Below are 19,851 nucleotides of genomic sequence, written 5' to 3'. Positions count from 1 at the left end.
CTTGTCGTCGGGATTTTCCCGGAAGCATGTAGCTTTTAGCACAAACGCTGCAGATGACAGGTCAGTTTTTCTCCAGCCCAAGCCGTTTGTACGCGCACATGCCAGCGCTTCCCTCAGTCTCCTCGGCGGATCACTCTAGACCACGCTTCCAGGCCTGGGGGAGGCACCCAAGGCGCGGCCCGCCGCGCGCGGCCGTTGGGGGGCGCCGCGCGCCGGTAACGGCCGCTCGCGGCCGCGCGGCACCAACGGCTCCCGCGCGGCAGAGCGCAGCGCGGCAGCGGCGCTTTACGGGCGGGCCGTAGAGCGGCGCGGCGGCGGCATGGGGAAGCGCGGCGGCGGCGAGCGGGAGCTGCTCCGCACCCTGAGCAAGAAGCAGAAGCGGCACCTGCGGGAGTTCGGGGAGGAGCACCCCTTCCACGACAAGTGAGTGCTGCCGCCGCGGCCCCTCCGGCGCAGCGGGCCGTGTGGGTTGGGGCCGCTGATCCGACCTGGGCCCGGTCGCTGGGCTGGTCCGGCGTCCTCTAGGAGCTGCTCGCTTGCAGTGCAGCGCTGAGCCCTAGCCAGCCGGGGAGCAAGTTTCTGCACCTTACCTATGTAGCGATGGTCTGTCCCACCCAGGGCCCAGTATCTTTTTGAATAACGATTAAGGCTAGTTTTAATCCAGCTTGGACAGCGTCTTGCTTGCAGAACTGCTTTCCCAGCACTGGTTTGTTGATACTGTATCCTCTTTTTGCTGCAGTACATCTTTTTGCGTTTCATGGATCAATACTTAGTGTTATRTATAGGCTCTCGCTCTGCTTAATTTTGTTATACAACAGTCTTGTTAGAAAATATGTTATGGAAATGTTATAGACAACTTTGTTAGAAGAAAAWTTGAGGGCAGATTTGGTAACTAGATCACTGGGTCAGAAGAAACTGTTCTTAATAATACCTGACCTTAGGTGCTGTTGACTAGATGCACTGCCTCGTCCAGTTGAATAATCACAACTGGCTCTGTTGAGGTTGGCCTTTCCTTTCTTCAGTCTTGCTTACCAACATAAAGTCATCTTATCTAAGCTAAATGGTCCTATTTGTTCCCCAGCTCCAGAGATCCCTTGCAACCTAACTTCTGTGTTCCTTTAAAAGTTTTGCTTCTGCCCTTTCCAGGTAGCTCTGGCTTGGCCTTTCTGGATGGCAGATCTTTTTTTTCCCCAGTCCTGTAGATACTGAGTGTGCTGTAGGAAATTCYCTACCTCCTGAAGGTTTTTTTCAGTTTTTATCTGTGTAACTGKATCCTTTTTAACACCTGGGCTTCTGATTAAAGCTCAAAATGGACTTAAAATGTTTCGCTTCTTGAATGGTTATAAGGTTTGGGTGTTTAGGCTTCACAATACAGAGAGTACCATCACCTGGGAGGGTAACCGAGTGTTGAGTCTGTTTTCTTAGTGGGCATGGGTGAAGCTTTGGTTTTAAGCTAAGACTTGTACAACTCAACTATTTGCTTCCTCCTCTGTGTCATCTTTTTTTCTCCCATGTATATAGCACCGTTGACAGAGTAAGATATTTCAGTGCTTTCTTTTCAGGGTTTCTGGAAGACCAGAAGCAACTCAAATATGTGATCTGGTAATATACTTTTGCTTCTTCCTCAATTCCATCTTTTCACTTTACTGAATGACAGTTAGCATTTCATGTTACAAGTTATTCAGACCAATTTATTTGTTACATTTAGAAAACCTGCCTTTAGGTGGAGAAAATTTTTTTTCTGTGTTGTTTCTTAGTTGTTTTGCGCAAGTTCTAACTCTAAGCTGTGATACCATGACAGAGCAGAAGAAGCAGGAAGTAACACTGCTGATCTTGTTTTTTTGTGCATATTACTTAGTCACAGTGGAAAGTAAATTATGCTTTTAAGCTATTCAAAAATATTAATAAACTTTAGTTACAGAGACCCCCTTAGTGTTGCATGACTTGGAGGAAGAGTTGCTTTGTTCTCTGTTGAACAACAGGTTTATCTATTGAACCTGTTGAAATGTGTTAATGCTCACTGCTTCAGAGTGCCAGTGCTATACTTCTGTTTTAGGTCAAGATTTGTTACCCTCATTTATCATTAGACTAATTAACAAGCTGGAAGTTGTTARTTGACCTTGATTGAACTTTGAAGAGCTTCAAAATTTTGGCATGGAAAAACTAATTATTCCTGTTCATTTGTTTCTTTTAGCATTTTTTTTTTAGTTGTATATGCTGATTTTTCTCTTTGGGATAAAAGGAACTAAGAAAGGAAGAAGTAAATGCTGCTTAGCTTATTCTCCTGGCTTTGCTATAATTTTGGCTATAAACTGACCCACCATTGTGCTGGTTTGTGTGGAGATTATATCTTCACAGCTGAGCCAAACCTGGATGACTCCCTGGTGGATTCTGTTGACTGAAGGCTCTTTTGCTGACCTTGAGACAGATGCATTTTCAGCATGCTCTGTCTCCTGTTGCTARTTCAGTACATATATTCTTCTACAATCTTTGCTCTGTGTGTGGTTTTCTTAGAATCCAGCAATGTTTTAGTAAACACTGTGGAGATCAGGTGAACTGACTCATCTGATACTGGAAGAACTACATTTTGTGCTGATCTATTTTGATGTGCTGACCTGAGTTAAATCAGTGCAGAACTAACTACTAGGGAGTCARTATTTTAAAAAATAGTAATTGAATTTCTTAAAAACAAGGGGAGAGGGGCATATTCTTGTATTCAGTAACCATTTTTGTTCATAGAGAAGTTTACCAACAAGACTTCATTGATATGAAATACAAATCTTTGTAAGGAACAAAAAAAAATCACAGCTGTAAGCTGTGTTTTTGCTAGTAGTTTGCTTATTTATCTTAACACTATGATAATAGGAATGTATAGAATACTTGCTGAATAAGATCTTTAGAACTACATTGGAGATCTAGTTATATGTTTGTTTTTTTTTATTTTTTTTTTTTTTGAAATTTGTATGTGCCTAAATCTATTAAGATACTTTCAAAACCTGAATGGAGGTGTCCAGTGTAACAAGTTGCATAAACGATATTTTTTTGAGACTCACCATTACATCTGCATAAAGATAGGGTCAGAGAATGTAAAACTTAACATGGGACCTAGTGTGTTGGGATACTCTCTGCCAGCAAATAGATTGTTACTGTTGTTGCTGCTACACTTCTGTTTTCATTTTCAGTCTGAGAATTCTGATAAATCAAGTACAGAAAGCGATTCGGAGACTGAACCTGAGCAGGTCTCAGTTTATCACAAATTACTGGCTACTTTGAAGACCTCTCCTGAGTCTGAGAGTGAAGATGATGATGAAGAAAGTGAATCAGAAGAARCTGGGGAAAGTGAGACAGAAATGGACAGCGAAGAGTCCCAGGAGACTGGAGAAGCAGAAGGTGATAAAGAAGATGAAAATGATATACCAGACAAAGAAGAAGGTAATTTGTCTCTTCCTATGCGTTGGTTAAAAAAAAAATGTATCAGAAACAAAGTTTGAATAACAGCTGTTTTAGCAAGGATCCTGGTTTAGACTGGCTTGTTRGCTGGGTGCTCTTCTGTTCTGGATAGACTGTTGCTCCACCACCTCTTTGTGGATGGGAGCAGCAGCTGCTGGAGGGTTTAGCAGGGGAGAGGGTAGTTCTCGTTTTCCAACAGACAGCCCACTGCTGCTCCCTCAGATGTTGTTTGTGTGGCAGCACAGGGGGAATCCACAAGGAGCAGGATACCAGGGGTTCTCACTCACTCACTCACTGGGAARCGCAAGCTGTTGTCTCACACAGCATCTGGTTTGGCTACAGCCACAGAGAAGAAAGATTTGCCTCAGCAGGGGAAAGAATATTTAAATTGAAAGAAAACCACCTTCTCTACAAGGAGATTCCCACAATTTGTTCACAGACAGATGTGGCTGAGAAGAGTGAGCTTTTTATAGTTTTTAATTATTTAGGGTCTTTGGCAACTGAAACTCAACCTCTGAATAAAATATCTTTAAATTTTTTTCTCTAGGGCAGCACACCCCGTGTACTATGTGACATGTGGCAGGCGAGCCAAAAGTTTTGTTACGCAGTATCCATTTTTTTCTGTTTTTAGATAGAGTGTTGGGAGAAAAAAACATTAGTAACTCAAAATGAACACCCTAGCCACTCGGAGGGTAGCTACAGATAGTAACTCTTCCAGGARAATATAACCCATTTCTCTTTCCAACAAATCACAGCTAAAGATACAGCAGAGCAGATGCTTGGCGAAGAGCAGGCTGATGGTACAGATATCTCTTGTGACCCCAGTCATGGAGTAATTGAGGAGTTTACTGATGTGAAACATGAATCTGAATTTAGCTTGGAAACCAATTTCATGGAAGAGGAGAGTGRAGACTGCAGTGCAGATGAGAGAAAGAGCAGTACTTCACAAGCCTTTTCAGAAGGTAAAACACAATATGTTTGTTTAGTGATGTGCCTCTAAAGGAGCATCTGTAAATGTGTATGAATTGTCAAACTCTGTAATGATACACTATATAGCTTCTGATACATTATTCCTTGTGTTTCCTGCATGTGAGACAGTTACATAAGGGACACTTAAAGCTAATGCGGTGGGTATTGCATTAGCCCGCTTACAGACCCCAAGCTGAACCACTTCTTTTCCAGAACTCTCGTTGACAAAAATCCTGGTGTGGTTCCTGTTACAATTTATAAAGCTGAAGTATCAGGAACTGGAAATGTGGGSTGAGAGAGTTATTACTGTTCTATTTCTTTAATACTTCCTAAGAAAGCTAGCGTAATATAAAGGGCCCTGCAAGACTGTACTTGATTGTGGAAGATATTCTTGGCGTAGACAGTGCAGGAAGTGGTCACAAGGTTGATCTGTGAGGGCATCCTTTCACAACTCGATGGAGTTAGAGGGGAGACTCTGGGAAGCTTGGGCAGCCACAGTAATTTAGACAGATGCTTGGGGCTCTCTGAATTATGAAGGTGGTGCGRAGGAGTCTGACCACACCAGGAGCGGAAAGGCACGAGGCACCGGTAACACATCTGTGTGGTATCTCTTAAGGGTGTAGCCCAGAATCTCACTGAATGCTGCAGTGTGCTCATGGGGGCAATCTGAGCCCCAGTGTTGGAGTTGTCCCCCCACCATGTGTAGTACAAATAGCTGTGCACCCTGGTGTGTGATTTTCTGTGGTACACCACACATTGGCACTTGCAGAGCTTCTATTCGTATTTTATGCTCTGTGGTTTTAATATCAGATGGCATAATTTGAGAGGAATATGTTTGTAGCATCCCTAGTGATGCTGGCATGTCATCTTAGAGCAGCAGCTGACATTAGATCTGGGAGGCCGCCTGGTTGATACATGAAATGTGTGGAAGCATCAAAGGGCCATGTGATAGAAAAAACAGCTCATTCTTGTTACCATGAGAATATTACTTATGCTATTGGCATTGCATTTTAATGAGAACCACAGCTCTCCAMATGCATGCCAAGTATCATAACAGCTTTGTTCAGCCTGTAAATGATGCGCTGCTTTTCAGTGGGTTAATGTAGCTTGCAAGTGGCTTTATAATCTGTTCCAGAAAATGAACAAAATAGCAGAGAGGTGATAAACTTCTCTCATCCTAGGGTCACTAAAATTCCAGATAATGCTTCACATTATTTCTTTTACTTTATCTGACTAATGCTGGCATCAGTAAAACTCATTGAAGAGAGAGCCTATGTTATAATTAAATGATATCTCATTTATTTGCTAATCATGATGCTGTTGAAAATATCTTCCCAGGAATGCAAATGGCTTGACATGGGTTAGATGCCAGGTATTAGTGTTCTCTTACTACTTTTCTTTATGCAGTGTGTTGCTCTTCTTAGCTATCAATACACAGGGCTTGTTTTTCAAAATTAGCTTTGTATATGACTTGTGCATGCCAGTGTCTTTGAACATGTGATTTTACAGTTCTATGCCTTTGTTGGTCTTCTCTTCCTTCTCTAAAAAGGAAATGCTGATTAAATAAATCAGACTTTTGCTCAGTTCTAGGAATTCCTGCCTCCCTTCCCTCAGCCCCCTCCCCTAATCTTTATTTGTTTTATCACAAACTATTCATATCCCTGGCCAAAACTTCTAGGCCATAGGCAGAACTCCTTATAAATTAAAAAGGACACTAAGCTCACAGAGGTCTCTACTATTGACAGCTTATTTCACCAGCGARGGATGGAGATGCTAATTGACATTCATCAGTTTCAGAGCTTAAGACAGAAAATTGCCATGGTCTTTCCAATACATACTGTTAAAACAGTCTTTCTGACTATATACTGCTTTTCTGTCCAACACTTGTTTTGTGATTGAAAGTTCTAGTACTTCCAGAAGTGCATCTTAAAAAAAAAAAAAAGAGAAGAAGAAGAAAAAAAGCAGTCTGTCAGATCTGTCCTCTGCTTTTGTAGAGAGAATTTGACATCCTGTCTCTGTCTCCAAGTGCTTTGAAATAACTAGTTTTAACAGCGATGTTGGCTAGCAGAGAAATTGTTTATCTCCTTTACAAATCCATTCTGAAACTCAGTCATAGTATCAGCTACAATAGTTCTGGGGTTTTTTGTTTGTTTTGAACAGATCCCTTTAAACAACACATGGACAAAGAAATGGAGGAAAAAGAAATTGAAAAAATGTCTTCGCTTTCTAAATCTTCAAGTCAAATGAAGGTAATAGTGTTCTGTAGCTATCCAGAGTTCCTAAAGATTCTGAGATTAGAACAACTTTTTGTGCAAGTCAAGTAGATTCCTAATTATTAGGAATCTATTGGCATTGGAATTGCCAAGGTTTTGTCAGATTATGTTGTTGCTGAAGTATTTTCTTCTTTGCTCAGCACTAAGCTAGAGTTGAAATCTAAAGTCAGCTCTAATGTAGGCATGAAGTGACACATCTGAGAAACTTAGGTTTATAGTGTTATCTGTAACCCTGAAACCACAGGTATTGCTCTTGACACTAGGTGGAAACAGGTTACTTTGAAGGGCAACAGCACAATACTAGGAACTTGATCGGGGGCTGATACTAGCTCTACGAAGCTTGATACATTTGACTCTTTTTTTTCTCTTAGTGGCCGAGGCTGGGCCAGTTAACTTTTTCTTCCACTTTGGAGAAACACGAAATCTTGAAACCAGACAAAGAAGTTGATATGAAACGGCTTCATCTTCACAAGCCTTTGGAAGTCACTTGGCCAAAAGTGAACAAACAGTTGCTCTCCTCAGTGAACAAACGAAGTGATCCCTGTTTTACTCCACTACAAAGAGAGCTCTTCTGTATCATGAATACATACAGGGACTTGTTCTATCCAGAAAGAACTGCTTTAACAAATGGAGAAGAAATCCAGCTTGTTTATTGCTTGCACGCACTGAACCATGTCCTGAAGGCAAATGCCCAGGTGCTTAGCAATAATGCTAAACGAAGAGACCAAAAGCCGGGGATTGATAACGATGACTACAGAGATCAAGGGCTCACTAGACCTAAGGTAAGAGAACTTAATCTATGTGATTTTCCCCCCTGCCCTAGGTGTTTGGTCAGGCCACATAAATATCTTGGAGTCTTGCTGTGAAATATTTCCACTTTTGCTCTGTCATATGGCGTGTTCCCAGGCATGTGCCTTTGCATATCCCTTGGTCATGCCTGGAAGTTGTCTGTGATGGGCCAGGGCAAATATCCTGTTAGAAGTGGTATTAGCCTGTTTGTCAGTCAACCTGTTTTCTGTGTTGAGCTGTGAGGTTGGCTTGTCTTTCTCCTTGTTCTTGTATTGCTACAGATTGACCTGTTGCGTTTTCCTGCTTCCATTTCTAAACCTGTGAGTACTGAAAGGGCCTCCACATTTATCTTCAGTGTCAGTGCCAGTAGCGGAGGCTGTCACCCAATGCAGGATGTCCCAGAGGGTTGCTTTTTGTCATTATCCACTTGTAAGGACTGTTTTTTAGAGCCACTGCCTTCTGCCAAAGCTCAGCTAGTTCTTTCTACTTTCCCTTTGTCCCAGCAGGTCATGCTTTGCTGCAGGCACTCCTTTTTAGGGCAGCATCAATTGCTGGAAGACTGTCCTTTGCTGTTATTGCATGATGATGACTGTAGGATAGAGAGCACTGCTAAAAGCACCATTTTGATGGAGTACATGTCATTMATCCACAGTGTCCTCTAGTTGATAAGCGAGTAGATTCAGTTTGGGCTAGCCTGAAACTGTCCAACAGGTAGCTTGACATTACCTGTGACAAAGTTGGGTTTCAGTATTTCCTGCACCTCTGGCAAATGCTTGYGTTTTGTTTCTGTGTTAACTTCCCAGTTAGTCTCCACAAAGCACTTTGGGCTCCTAAGCGCGTGGCAACAGCTATTCATATGACAATGTATTGTGGAAGCTGATAGAGCTGAGTGACTGACAGTGCTCTTACTTGCTTATGTAAGCAGCACAGGAGGATATGCTTAGCTGTAAATTCCTGGTGATGGTGCCCTATATGTGAGCCGGAGAATCGGACTGAGCTGCTGACAAGTACGTGTTCCTGCACGTTCTGCATCCCAGTGCATTCTCCCTCCTTACTGAATGWCCTAATTTTGCTTGTTCTGCTTCCGCTTGGACCCTCTCTGCCCCTCCTCCAAGAAGTTCATTGGAGGCATACCATGACGGAGCCCAAAGCTAGGGGTGTATTTCAATATAGAAGTGCATGCTTTTACTGTATGGCACAGATCTATCTGTCTGGATCAGGTTTTTGTCATGTAGGCATAGTTGGCTGGTGATTTTTTCGGAGGAAAGGGACTGTTATTTCCTTTTGATTGTCAGGAGGCCAAACAGGGGCAGGTCTGTGTCAAAATAATTACTTAGCATAGTCAAATGTGGATGTTTGTATTTTATGGGCTGTTCTGTTGTAACAGTGTTGGTCTGCACAGGTACTTATGGTGGTGCCCTTCCGGGAATGTGCTTTGCGAATTGTGCACATTTTCATCAGTCTTCTTGAAGTGAACAATGAAAGGAAAATAGATGTAAGTAACAAAAAGCGCTTCAAAGGGGAGTTTGGCTCTGACCCAGAAGAGAAGCCCCCCAATCTGAAAAGACCAGAAGATTATGAAGCTGTCTTTGCTGGCAACATTGATGACCATTTCAGAATCGGTAAAGACTTATTAAACAAATCGTCTTTCACTTGTTTAGACTACTTCTGACGTCTTTACTAGTTCTTCCTAGATGGCTGAAAGCCATCAGGGCTGGAAGTTCAGATGAGACTCTAGGCTCTGATTTATCCCTTTTTTCTGGATTGGCAACTTGAATATTTCTGAAAATCTTGTCTGCCTTGCCAAAACTTAAAAARAAGAGCAAACATGAAAGTAATGATTTTTCACATCAAGTTCAGAGTCACTTAAAAATCCAGTGATTGCATGAGTTGTGGGCAATCATGCCACTATAATTTCAACAGGATAKTCTTGATTATGCAACAAGCTTTTACATTATTTAAAAAAACCCTCTCAAATCAAATGAATTTGTTCACAATTTATCATGTAATCAGTAAAGCTGGAACAAAATTTGAAGTTTGATACTGAACAATTTTCTACTGTATTGCCCATGGTTTTTCTACAGGCAAAGGGAGAGCCAGCAAGTAGGACTGTTGGATGGGTAGCAAATTTAAGAGTATTCTATAATACTGTAATTTCATGCTGGTTTGGTAACTCAGTATGCAGAGAATTAGCTAGCGGCTTTGTTGCTGGAGCTGCCACAATGAATAAGCAATTCKTCTAACTTCTCTTGACAGATAAGAGGCTCTTGAAATTATTGCCCCTTGAAAGTTGAATTGGCATCCCAAGAGATTTAATGATAYAGTGGAGGATGCGAGCAGTTCCCACTCAGTCTTTCTTCCTTTCCCAGTGAATATCTGTCTTGCTGAGACCATCTTACTTTCTGTAGCAAAATAACTTTTAATCCCTTCCCATTGCACAGTCTGCTTGATCCATTTATTAGGTGTGAAAAAGTGCTTGAAGAAACTTTCAGTGCTGTTTCTTGCAGAAGCAAGTCATAGAAGCAGCCTAATTATTCTTTCTCATTGTGCCTCACACTTACTTCAGCACTAAAAGCTAATTTAAAGTGCATTCCTTATGCCCTTCAAATGACCGTACTAAAAATCTTAAACCAAAAAAACTTGTTAAATTTAAACTCTGTATTTGCTGACATGATCTGCAGCCAGTGGTATCTTCTTGGAAATTGAGGCARTTGTGACAGTTTCTTAAAATGTTTATCACCGGGTTAAATAAGATAGGAGAGGTTGCTATTGATGTCTGTATGAAATTCTTAAAACTGCCTTCAGTTGTGGACTTGATAGCTGGTTCCGCACAGACAGTGGAGAAAAGTTAGAGATACCTATGCCGGGCAGATTGCAGTGGGTTGTTCTAATATAATCCAAACACATGGATTTTAAGAAAACCCTGGATCCCAGCAATTTTGCCATATAGTCATGGCAGAGGTAATGAACTCCCTTTCTTTTTCTGTTTTTTTTCATTAACATAAGAGATGACACATAAGCTGGTTTGACCTGCATACAGTATCATTCAGCATGAGAAGCAATACCTTTCCTGGCATCACATTTCCTGAGAGAGTGCAAGTTCTTATGCTTTCAGTCTTTGTAATGTGAAGAACCTCTTCCTTTGCATTTTGTTAACAACTCTTGTGGCCCTGTGAATGAAATCAATTTGTTTTCAAGAGATCTTCACTGAATCTTCCATGACAGATTAAGATGGCAAAGATCAAAGCCCAGAAATCAAGATGGAACAGTTAATCATTTCTGGGTTTTGTGTGTGTGTGCATGTATGTGTGTGTTGCTACATCTTCAACCTGCYYTTTTTTTCCCCCTCCCCCCCCTTCAGCTGAAAGTCAAGAAAAATCTGTTTYATTTCAGAAAAGTGCTACTGAAAGAGTTTGCTGAACTTCATGAAAATCTGCCGAATGCTTGTCAAATGGAATAACATAGGGATGGAGTGTGGGGGAATGGGGAAGAAGGGAGRATTTTGCACATTTTCAGCAAAATAAGAGTTCTGGCTAGATTGGTTTTGCAATACTGTTAGTATGTGTGATGGGAGAGGAAATACAGGGCATTACGGTTCTAGAAGCCTCTGGAAGARATTAAGTTGATGACTGACCTTGACTAAAACAATGTTTTTTGCTTTTATTGGACAGGTGTTGCRATTCTTCAAAAGAGTATGAGGTTGTACGCACCATTTTACTCATCAGATATCATCATTGCCTCTCCCCTGGGTATGAGGACTATTATTGGCGCAGAGGGGGAGAAGAAGAGAGATTTTGATTTTCTGTCATCAATAGAAATTCTCATAATTGATCAGGCAGATATTTACCTGATGCAGAATTGGGAACATGTTCTGGTGGGTTTTTCCTGTGTATTATTTTTGTTTTACTGTGTCTTGTTATTCTGATGCAACCTTTTTCTAGCAATGAACAGYATAGGTATTTTCTTGTTGATGGTCTTTCAGGTACAAATGCTTCCCTTCCCTCCCTTCAACCTGGTGTTTTTTCATGCAAAGAGTAATCTACGTGCATGTTTTGGTAGTATTCACCAGCTGTACTCTGTAAATCTTAGTATTTGGTGCTTTAGTGGCATATTTCATCAGAGATTTCTTTTTAGATAGTTTTAATTATCTTGCAGGATGAGATAATGATGATTCCTTTAATCACATCTGGGAGAAAATATGCCAGTTGTCTGACTGCCCTGTGTCTCAGTTAGACTGCAGCCGCGTGAGGAATTTGTACAGCCTAATTTAGGCCGCTCCAGTAGGCGACAGGAGCTGTTGCTTGCCTCTGACTACAGAGGGATATTAAGCATTAGTCATGTCCTAACTTAAGCAGTATGAAAACTTTTCTGTATGCATAATGAAAATACAGTCTGAAGATTTGGATACTCYGGAGCAGAATTCACATTCTTGACTCCTGGTTAATAATAATTTCCAAAGATAAAAGGCTTCTTTTCACAAAGCACCCCTGAGGGTACCAGGGCTGGGCACTCTGAGAGCATGATATTACTGCATGTCTTGAATGAGTCCAGAAGGTGTTTTGTTTCCTGGAGAGTCCAAGGAAGGGTACATGAGCCTGCTTGATATCTGAAGAACATGTCCTTACTTCCTTTTTTCCTTTGGGTGCAAATGCCCGCCACACAGCAGCTTAAACAGCACTGAGCCCAAAAAGCAGTGAATTTCTTCACTTRTACCTAAGTTTTGCCCGAGTGCAGTGAGAAGTGTACTTGAACTTTCTTGAATAGGCGTGAGGTTTCCGAGCTAGTCTTGAATACAAACAAACAAAAAACCCACTATACGTGCCCTGTGTGAGAAAAATGGAAGCTAAGACCGTACTGTAACGGCTGACCAAAGAGRTGGTATTTAAGTTCTGTAGAATGAGATCAAGTAAATTACTCTTGCTGCGGTCAGTTAATTTCAGTCATGTCATGAGAGGTCGCTACCGTGTTATGTTCTGTGCTGTCTTGCTCATCCCTGCCTGCTTTTATGCTGCAGTTAAGGCTCTTGCAGTGTGGTGCAATGGTATCAGCTTGTACTGGTGTGTTTCCATTTGTGTAGCACCTGATGAAGCACATTAACCTCCTGCCTTTGGATTCCCAYGGAGTAGACTTCTCCCGAGTGCGTATGCTGAATCTCAATAACTGGTCCAAGTACTACCGTCAAACRCTGCTGTTCAGTGCTCTTCAAGATCCTCAGATTAACTCCATCTTCAACAAGCAGTGCTTCAATTACATGGGGCAAGTAAGTTCATGTATAAGTTCATGTATAGGCTGAAGGCTTTCCTTTAAATGATGCTGTAGTGCAGGGGAGAGGAGTAGAAAGCCCAACATGTGGAAGCATTCCATGTTCACTTGTACAAAGACTTTCACTTGCTGTGTGCCTGAGGTTGTGTTATCCAAGTATGTCGGTTTGAATCTCCATGATGATGCACAACAATTTCTGATGCTCTGCCAAAAGTGTAAAGAGCTACTATTTTTGTAACAGTACTTACTTGATCCTTTTGTTTCACGAATAACAGTTGTATGTCAGAAATTAGGTTTTATTTGTTTTTAATTTTAYACACATGAATTTTCTTGTTTTATTTATTTTTATTGTTAAGTGAATGGTTTTCTTCCTTCCTTTATTTTCTAATATAAAAAAGGAAACAAACACTTGTTGCTCCTGAGAGAAATAGGAAAAGTGAAAACCTGAGTTTTCTCTCTCAAATACATGAAAGGCAGAACATAAGCAGTAGTCRTGTATATTTAACAGATGTGTTATGTGTATATGTGTGAACGTAGTTTTGTTTTTTTTTTTTTAAAACAGCCTTGTTTGTTGCTTGAAGATATAAGTGATTAGCAGAAAGCTGACCTGAATGTGGATGCCTTTTAAAGCAGTATTTACTGCTTCCTCAAGTATCCTATTTTCTTCTTGCAGGTAGCTGTCCGGAACATACCGCAGATTGGCTCCATTAGCCATGTTGTGGTACAGCTTCCTCATGTTTTTCGGAGGCTGGAAGCTGAAAATTTAACTTCTGTAATAGATACAAGGTACTCTGTGTTGCACACTGTTTTACTGTGCCTCAGTGACTGCAAATTCAGAAGTGCTTAGCTAGTTGAACATACTGCCTCCTGCAGAGTACAAAGGCAAAGTGATTTCAGAACGGAACTGTGCTCTCATTAGTCTTCAGGTATGGGTTAGTGCCTCGTAGGGGAGAGTGCTGGTGGAGGAGAATACTGACTTCATGCCAGAGGCACTGGAGAATAAAGACTGGGGAAAGAAATAGCAGTCTCTTTCATATCTTTGTAGTTCCTTTACCTTTACAAGCATAGAAATCCTAAGAAGTTAAAGTAGCAAAACCTAGTCAAGAAAATCTTCAGTGGCTGCTTGTGTCTGATATTTCTCTTTGGTGAGATCATATCAGTATTGGAAAGTTGAGTGTTAATTCTGGATAAAAMATATATGTGTTCTTATCTCAGGTTTCAGTTCTTCATTGACAAAGTTTTGCCTGAGTACCGTGATGCCATCATGTCACACACTCTCATATACGTTCCRTCCTATTTTGACTATGTGCGTCTTCGAAATTACTTCAAGAAAGAGGATTTGAATTTTGTCCACATTTGCGAATACACCAAAAAGGCTGGCATCTGCAGAGCAAGACGTTTCTTCCTCAAGGGAGAAAAGCAGTTTTTACTGCTTACTGAGCGCTTCCACTTTTACAAAAGGTGAACTGTGGGCTGAGTTTTCCTCTGAGATGCACATGCTGTTTTGAAGGTAGAGCCTGATGTTAGTCATAGATGGGCTATATTGCTCTCTGAACCAGTTGGATCTCTCTGGGGACTTTGACTGAAGTAAGAACTCTTCTGATTTTATGTATTTTTATATATATATTTATATATATGTATATACAAATATATGCATACATATGTATGTATATGTATACATATAAAATATATAAATATAAATATATATATAAACATTGTCAGCAGCCCCTTGCAGAACTTCTAATATATTCATATGTGTAGGGCTTTATTCAGGAAGATAAATACTGCCAAGTTCCACTGATGTCAGGAGAGTACAGTCTGTCCTGCAAAATGATATTCATTGTGCCTTTTATTAATGTTCATCTATGCCACAGTAATTGCACAATATCTCAAAAAGGGATATGGAATTAGTTCCATAATATGACACAGCAAGCCAATACAACTTGGAAAATTTGCTACAGCCTGACTGGAGCTATTTGAAAGTTCCTAACTGAACAGTTTTTTTTCTATTAACTTATATTTTTTGTCAGATATGGAATGTTTGATAAGCCTCAACCTGATCAGGCTTCACTGTGTTATAGTTTAAGCCAAAGAGGCTGAATTCTGTAGAAACTGGTTGTGCTGTGTACTTCAGAGAAAGTCTCTGTGCCTGGCGGCATTAGAGCTCTTAATTCTGCATCTGTGGCAAATCTTATTCTTCTGTCCATGAGGCAGAATTTGTCAAGCTGAGCTAATTACTCTAACGTGCACGGAAAATGATGGAAATTATGAGATCTGAGATAAGATTGATTGTTTTAACATGCATATTTTGTTGAAATTAGCAGTACAAAACATKATTTGTTTGTCTTTCCTGCTACAGGTACACAATAAAAGGCATTAGGAACCTCATCTTCTATGAGTTACCAACCTATTCTCACTTCTACAGTGAGATTTGTAATATGATGAAGGCCACAGACAGTGGAATGGATGCCACTTGGACCTGTACTGTCCTCTACTCCAAGTATGATGCTCAAAAATTGGCTGCTATTGTTGGCATAGATCGCACAGCTCAAATGCTACAGTCCAAGAAAAATGTGCACCTCTTCATTACAGGAGAAAATGAATAAGCAATATTGCAAACTGTAGAGCATTGGATGAACCTGGATTTTGCTCCGTTACTCCTGGATAATGCACCTTCTGATGTTGCTTTTTAACTGAGTGTTAAATTTTTTACTCCTTTTAGTAAATATCTTGTTGMAATGATTCTTTATAGTATTAAATTTTATACTTCAGTTCTCCTTTCAGTCTAGCAAGGAAAGGGAAGATGCCATTCAACAAAGCAGGAGGTGTCTGGTTTCTTCTGTGTATAAACAACATCAATCCGAAATTACTCTTCACTGGCTACTTTACTCTTCATTGTATGTTGAAAAAAACTCGCTGTTCAGTAAAGATCTGCAGTGTTAAAATACCTTCAGATTTGATTGTTCCACTTCATTTTCAGGTATAGCAAACTCACCTCCTTTCCTCAAAGGCACCTTTTAATCTAGGGAAAAATATGCCCACTTACTGAGTCAGTAGTTATTATGTAAGGGAGATGTAGGTAAAGCCTCAGCAACCCACACGTATTGTTGAATGGGTGGTTTAATTTGCCTCAACTTGACTGATAAATCAATGCTGGAGTGTGAACTGTGGTTTTGCATGTTCCCTGAGTGGCCTAAATATATCTGCCTACTATTTACAGTACTTGTTTCAGTCCCACTGGCTGGTTAGTATTAGTGGTGATGGATTTTTCCAAAGGGGTTGGGAAATGGGTTAAACTTGACAGGCAAAAGAGCCTAGGCTTACCTAGCCTTAGGATTATCAAGGTAATTCTGTGCAATGCAAAACTGTGGTGCAGTTGCAAATACCTGTTATCTCCTCAGATACCTGTAGTGGAGTGAGGTCCCTCCCTCCCTCCCTCCCTCCCTCTCTCTCTCTCTCTCTCTCTCTCTCTCTCTCTAATCTACTGCTTGTGGAGAGCATGAAAATGTCACTGTGCTGTCTCTGTTCTTCTCCTAAGAAGCTAAGTGTCATTTAAAAAGAGATCGAAGTAGAGATTAGTTTCTGTAAGCATGTGCTAGAACTGCTGGAGGACGGTTCYGCGGAGGGGGCTGGTGAGGCTTGTGTGAGTCCAAATGCAAGAAGGAAGTATCTCTGCTGGGATAAGCTTTGAGGAAATTCTTATCTAGTAGGGGGCTTGAGAAAGTACACCAAAGGGAAATAAACTCCTCAAGTAAATGCACAAGCACATAACTTTAGCCATTTCTTTTTTTAATCCTCTTCATGTATTGTGTGTTTCTCAGAGAGTGTGAATTCATATGGTAATTGCACTCTTCTACTGATTTGATGTGCAAATTCATGTAGTTCCTTGCTTTCTGTTTTAAGTAGATGATGATGTCTGTTATTTTTAAGCACCTCTGTTATATGCACAAGAATTAAAAGCTAGCCAAGGCAAAGTTCTCTTTTTGAACATCTGACATACAACAGAGGCAGCARGAGCAGCAGACAAGGATTTTCTTGTATGGCAAAGGCTTGATGTGGAAGAACTGTGGATGTGTGTGTAAAAGCAGACACACAAAATAGGATTAAGGATTTGTCTTCCCACACCGGATGCGCTTATCACGGATGAATAGCGGCTGACCTCTGAAAAAGCTAAAGTGGGATAGCTACTTAGGGAGATAAAACGATGCAGTGCAGCTACTGTTTAAAGAGATAGCAAGAGTATTGTGCAAGTTGTTGGCCCACTTGATAGAGGGACTGTGCTATGAACTGGATATAGGATTTGGTCTTGGTTAAAATTTCTTTCCCTCCTTTACATTCTTTCTTTTTTTCTTCTTTTTTAAAATCCCTGCTGGAGTTCACAGACCCTGCAGAGATGCAAGTTGGCAGCAAGGGCTGCAGMGCTGGTGGGGGAATGTGTGGCTGAGGACAGCGGGATGAGGTGGGAGCTCTCTAGGTTGGTATTGCTAACGCTGCTCTGTATCTTTAAACTGTCCCCCCACCATGGCTCTCTGACAGCTTGTATCATCTGCAAAGAACGGAGAGCTCCCCTGTGGGAAACCAGTTGGCTGCGTTGCCTCGTGTCAGGGCTGTTTGAGGGGAGAGGTACGGTGTGGTCTCTGCTCTACAGTTACTTTGATATCAACACCATCAAAGCARTGATCTATGAACTGAGCTGGCAATACTTTATTTAGCAGTAGATCCAAAGATAGTGAGTTACCATTGGGTGGCTAGAGCTGAGATCAAAAATTGGCCCATCTTGGAAGCTGGTTCACTGATACCAGCCCTTCATGTGCTCGACGAAATGCTCGCTCTAACTGTAGTTTACTTAAGTAGTTATAATATTAAGTATTTTCCTGACAGTAATGCGGCTTTCAGAGAGGTGGCTTCTGAAATGCAATAGAACTGGTATTAATGAGTCAGCCCATCTGCCTCTCTTCCTTCTTGTGTTACCTTGTAACCAGTGTTAAAACTGTAATATGTACATCTAGGTTGCCTTTCTTCTTAATTGTGCAACGCTTTAAAAATAATTTCAAGTTATGATGCAACTGGAGTAAGAAAATGAACTAGTGAGTGCAATATTTTACTTACCCTTGCTTGATGACTTGTAAAAAACTTGCCATGCTAAAATTACAAGTTGGATAAGGGCACTTATATTGAGTAGTTCCTCTTGTCTTGAGGAGTCAAAAAAATTAAAGCAGAATCTTGTTCATTTTGACTTTATTACCATACTTTTAAGGAGATGCTGATGTTTTTTAAGATACATTCTTTTCCTCAGTAATTCAAGAGGCTCTCTGAGTATTAAAAATAGAATTCTGTATTTTTTTTTTATTTGTGAAAAGCATTGTATCCCAGTGTGAGAGAGTTAACTTTCTGGCATCAGACAAAAGGATTTCCTGASACCAGCTGCTAATGCAGCAGTGGTGAAGATTTGCATTAGTAGCTAGCTTTTCGAAATTCAAACTCAAGGATAAAACTAAATCTGGATTAAGATACGAAACAAGAATTCCTTTTCAGCATCTCCTGTCTCTCGGGAAACCATAATAATTGCTGACCAAACTAAAGGCATGTTTAAATACCTGTTCCTAAAGGAGTACTGTTCTTTCAGTTAAAGAGTTATGTTATAATAGATTCTTTTTTTTTCCACTAGTAAAACCTAATCAGGGCAATAGTTTGTTATGCTTTGTTGATCTTTTCAAAGATGACAAAAAGACAGCATATTTTCTTGGGCAAATGCTGTTGTAGGATACTTTCTCTGAGTGAATTATTATGGAGGAGGGAGCAAAAGGTGACTTTGGGMTGGTCTGTCCACAGAGCTGGGAAAGGGCCTCCTGTGCAGAGGAAGAGTGTTAGAGTTTTGTAGCAGCCATTTGGAGACAGAGGGCAAATCCAGTGAGATAAAACTGGAGCATCCTTGTTAACAGCAGTGGAATTAATCATTTTACAGTCTCTCTCACACATACTGCCAGAATCTTTAAGCTTTGCATTAGTCATGCTCTTGTGGCCTCAACTCCAGAAGTTCATATCTGGGGTTTTTCTTATTTGGACTCAGTATGCAACCACGCCTGATGGAGCGGTTTGCTTTCAGCAGGATTTTCAGAAAGCCTTTCAGAAAGTTGCACTGCGTAAGCGGGGCAGCCCCTTGCTGTTGCCCCAGTGTCTTGGTGCTGGCCTGAAGACCTGCAACAGGCCTGCAAAGGCTACGGAGAGAAGGACAATTCCTTTGTGGTCTGTTCAAATTGCTCCCTGAAGTATGCAGTAGGAGGAAGCAGACACCCTGGGAAAAGTAACTGGGGAAGGTTTCATCTCTTCCACCCCTGTGGAGATCCCAGATGGCAGCTTTTCCCATAGAGAAGGTGAGATGCTGGTACGCAGACAGGCCCCCCAGTGCTGGCAGACCYGTGCCAGGCACCAGCCTAGGGACTAACAGGACTAGGAAGGCACAAAGCCAGAAGAAACTTCTGCCAGACACTGCATACTATGCCTCAATATTTCGTATAATTGTGGTGCAACCCTCATCCTAGTCAACAAGATACTTTTGCCCACATTAGGTCCAAGAATACTCATTCCCTGTGGCTTTAAATCTTTGCCTTCTGTGCTGAGCTTGACACCAAAAGGCAACTAGCACAGGGGTGGTTACCTGTTAGCTTCATCTGTGGGGTGAGGGGGTTTCTTGCAGCTGCACTCTGGGATTTGGACTGAGACCACCACCTCAAAAGGATAAATATCTAACATTTCAGCAGCTACTGTGGACCAGCTACCTGATGTGGAGAGATTAAAATGGTCCTAGTACTGAGTGCTGGTCAAGAAACAAATATTTAATTATGTAAAAAAGATGCAGAAGCCTTCAATAAGGGACATGACAAGAAAYCAAGGTAGGATACAGGGGAAAAGCAACATAAACGGGACAAAATTAAGTAACCTTGGAGCAGCTGACAGCATAATTTTATCACTGCAGCTGAAAGCAGAAATTTGGTGTTAGTCTTTACTGTGATTTTGCTGTTTTATCTGAAAATCTTGCATTCTCCATGTGGCATTACAGTTCCTGGTTCAAACCCTTGCCATTGACACTGGCGYAAATCTAGAGAGA

The 19,851-nt window shown here is 41.1% G+C and overlaps 1 protein-coding gene across 1 annotated transcript; it reads left to right on the top strand.

The window, feature by feature from the left end:
- Nucleotides 1–294: 294 nt before the first annotated feature.
- UTP25 (UTP25 small subunit processome component) lies at nt 295–15,690 on the top strand. The gene is made up of 12 exons (XM_085315806.1): nt 295–423; nt 1,563–1,602; nt 3,183–3,432; nt 4,206–4,412; nt 6,580–6,668; nt 7,064–7,474; nt 8,884–9,103; nt 11,153–11,355; nt 12,559–12,741; nt 13,417–13,529; nt 13,959–14,204; nt 15,103–15,690. The coding sequence occupies exons 1-12, from the start codon at nt 320–322 to the stop codon at nt 15,347–15,349; spliced, it is 2,313 nt and encodes a 770-aa protein (XP_085171932.1). The 5' UTR covers nt 295–319; the 3' UTR covers nt 15,350–15,690.
- The last annotated feature ends 4,161 nt before the right edge of the window (nt 15,691–19,851 follow it).

The sequence above is a fragment of the Rhea americana genome, unplaced genomic scaffold (genome assembly GCF_003343005.1).
Source record: "Rhea americana isolate MKP2758 unplaced genomic scaffold, rheAme1 scaffold_44, whole genome shotgun sequence".
Classification (NCBI taxonomy): Eukaryota; Metazoa; Chordata; class Aves; order Rheiformes; family Rheidae; genus Rhea; species Rhea americana.
The sequence above is the reverse complement of the archived record's forward strand: the minus strand, read 5'-3'. Positions and strand labels throughout refer to the sequence as shown.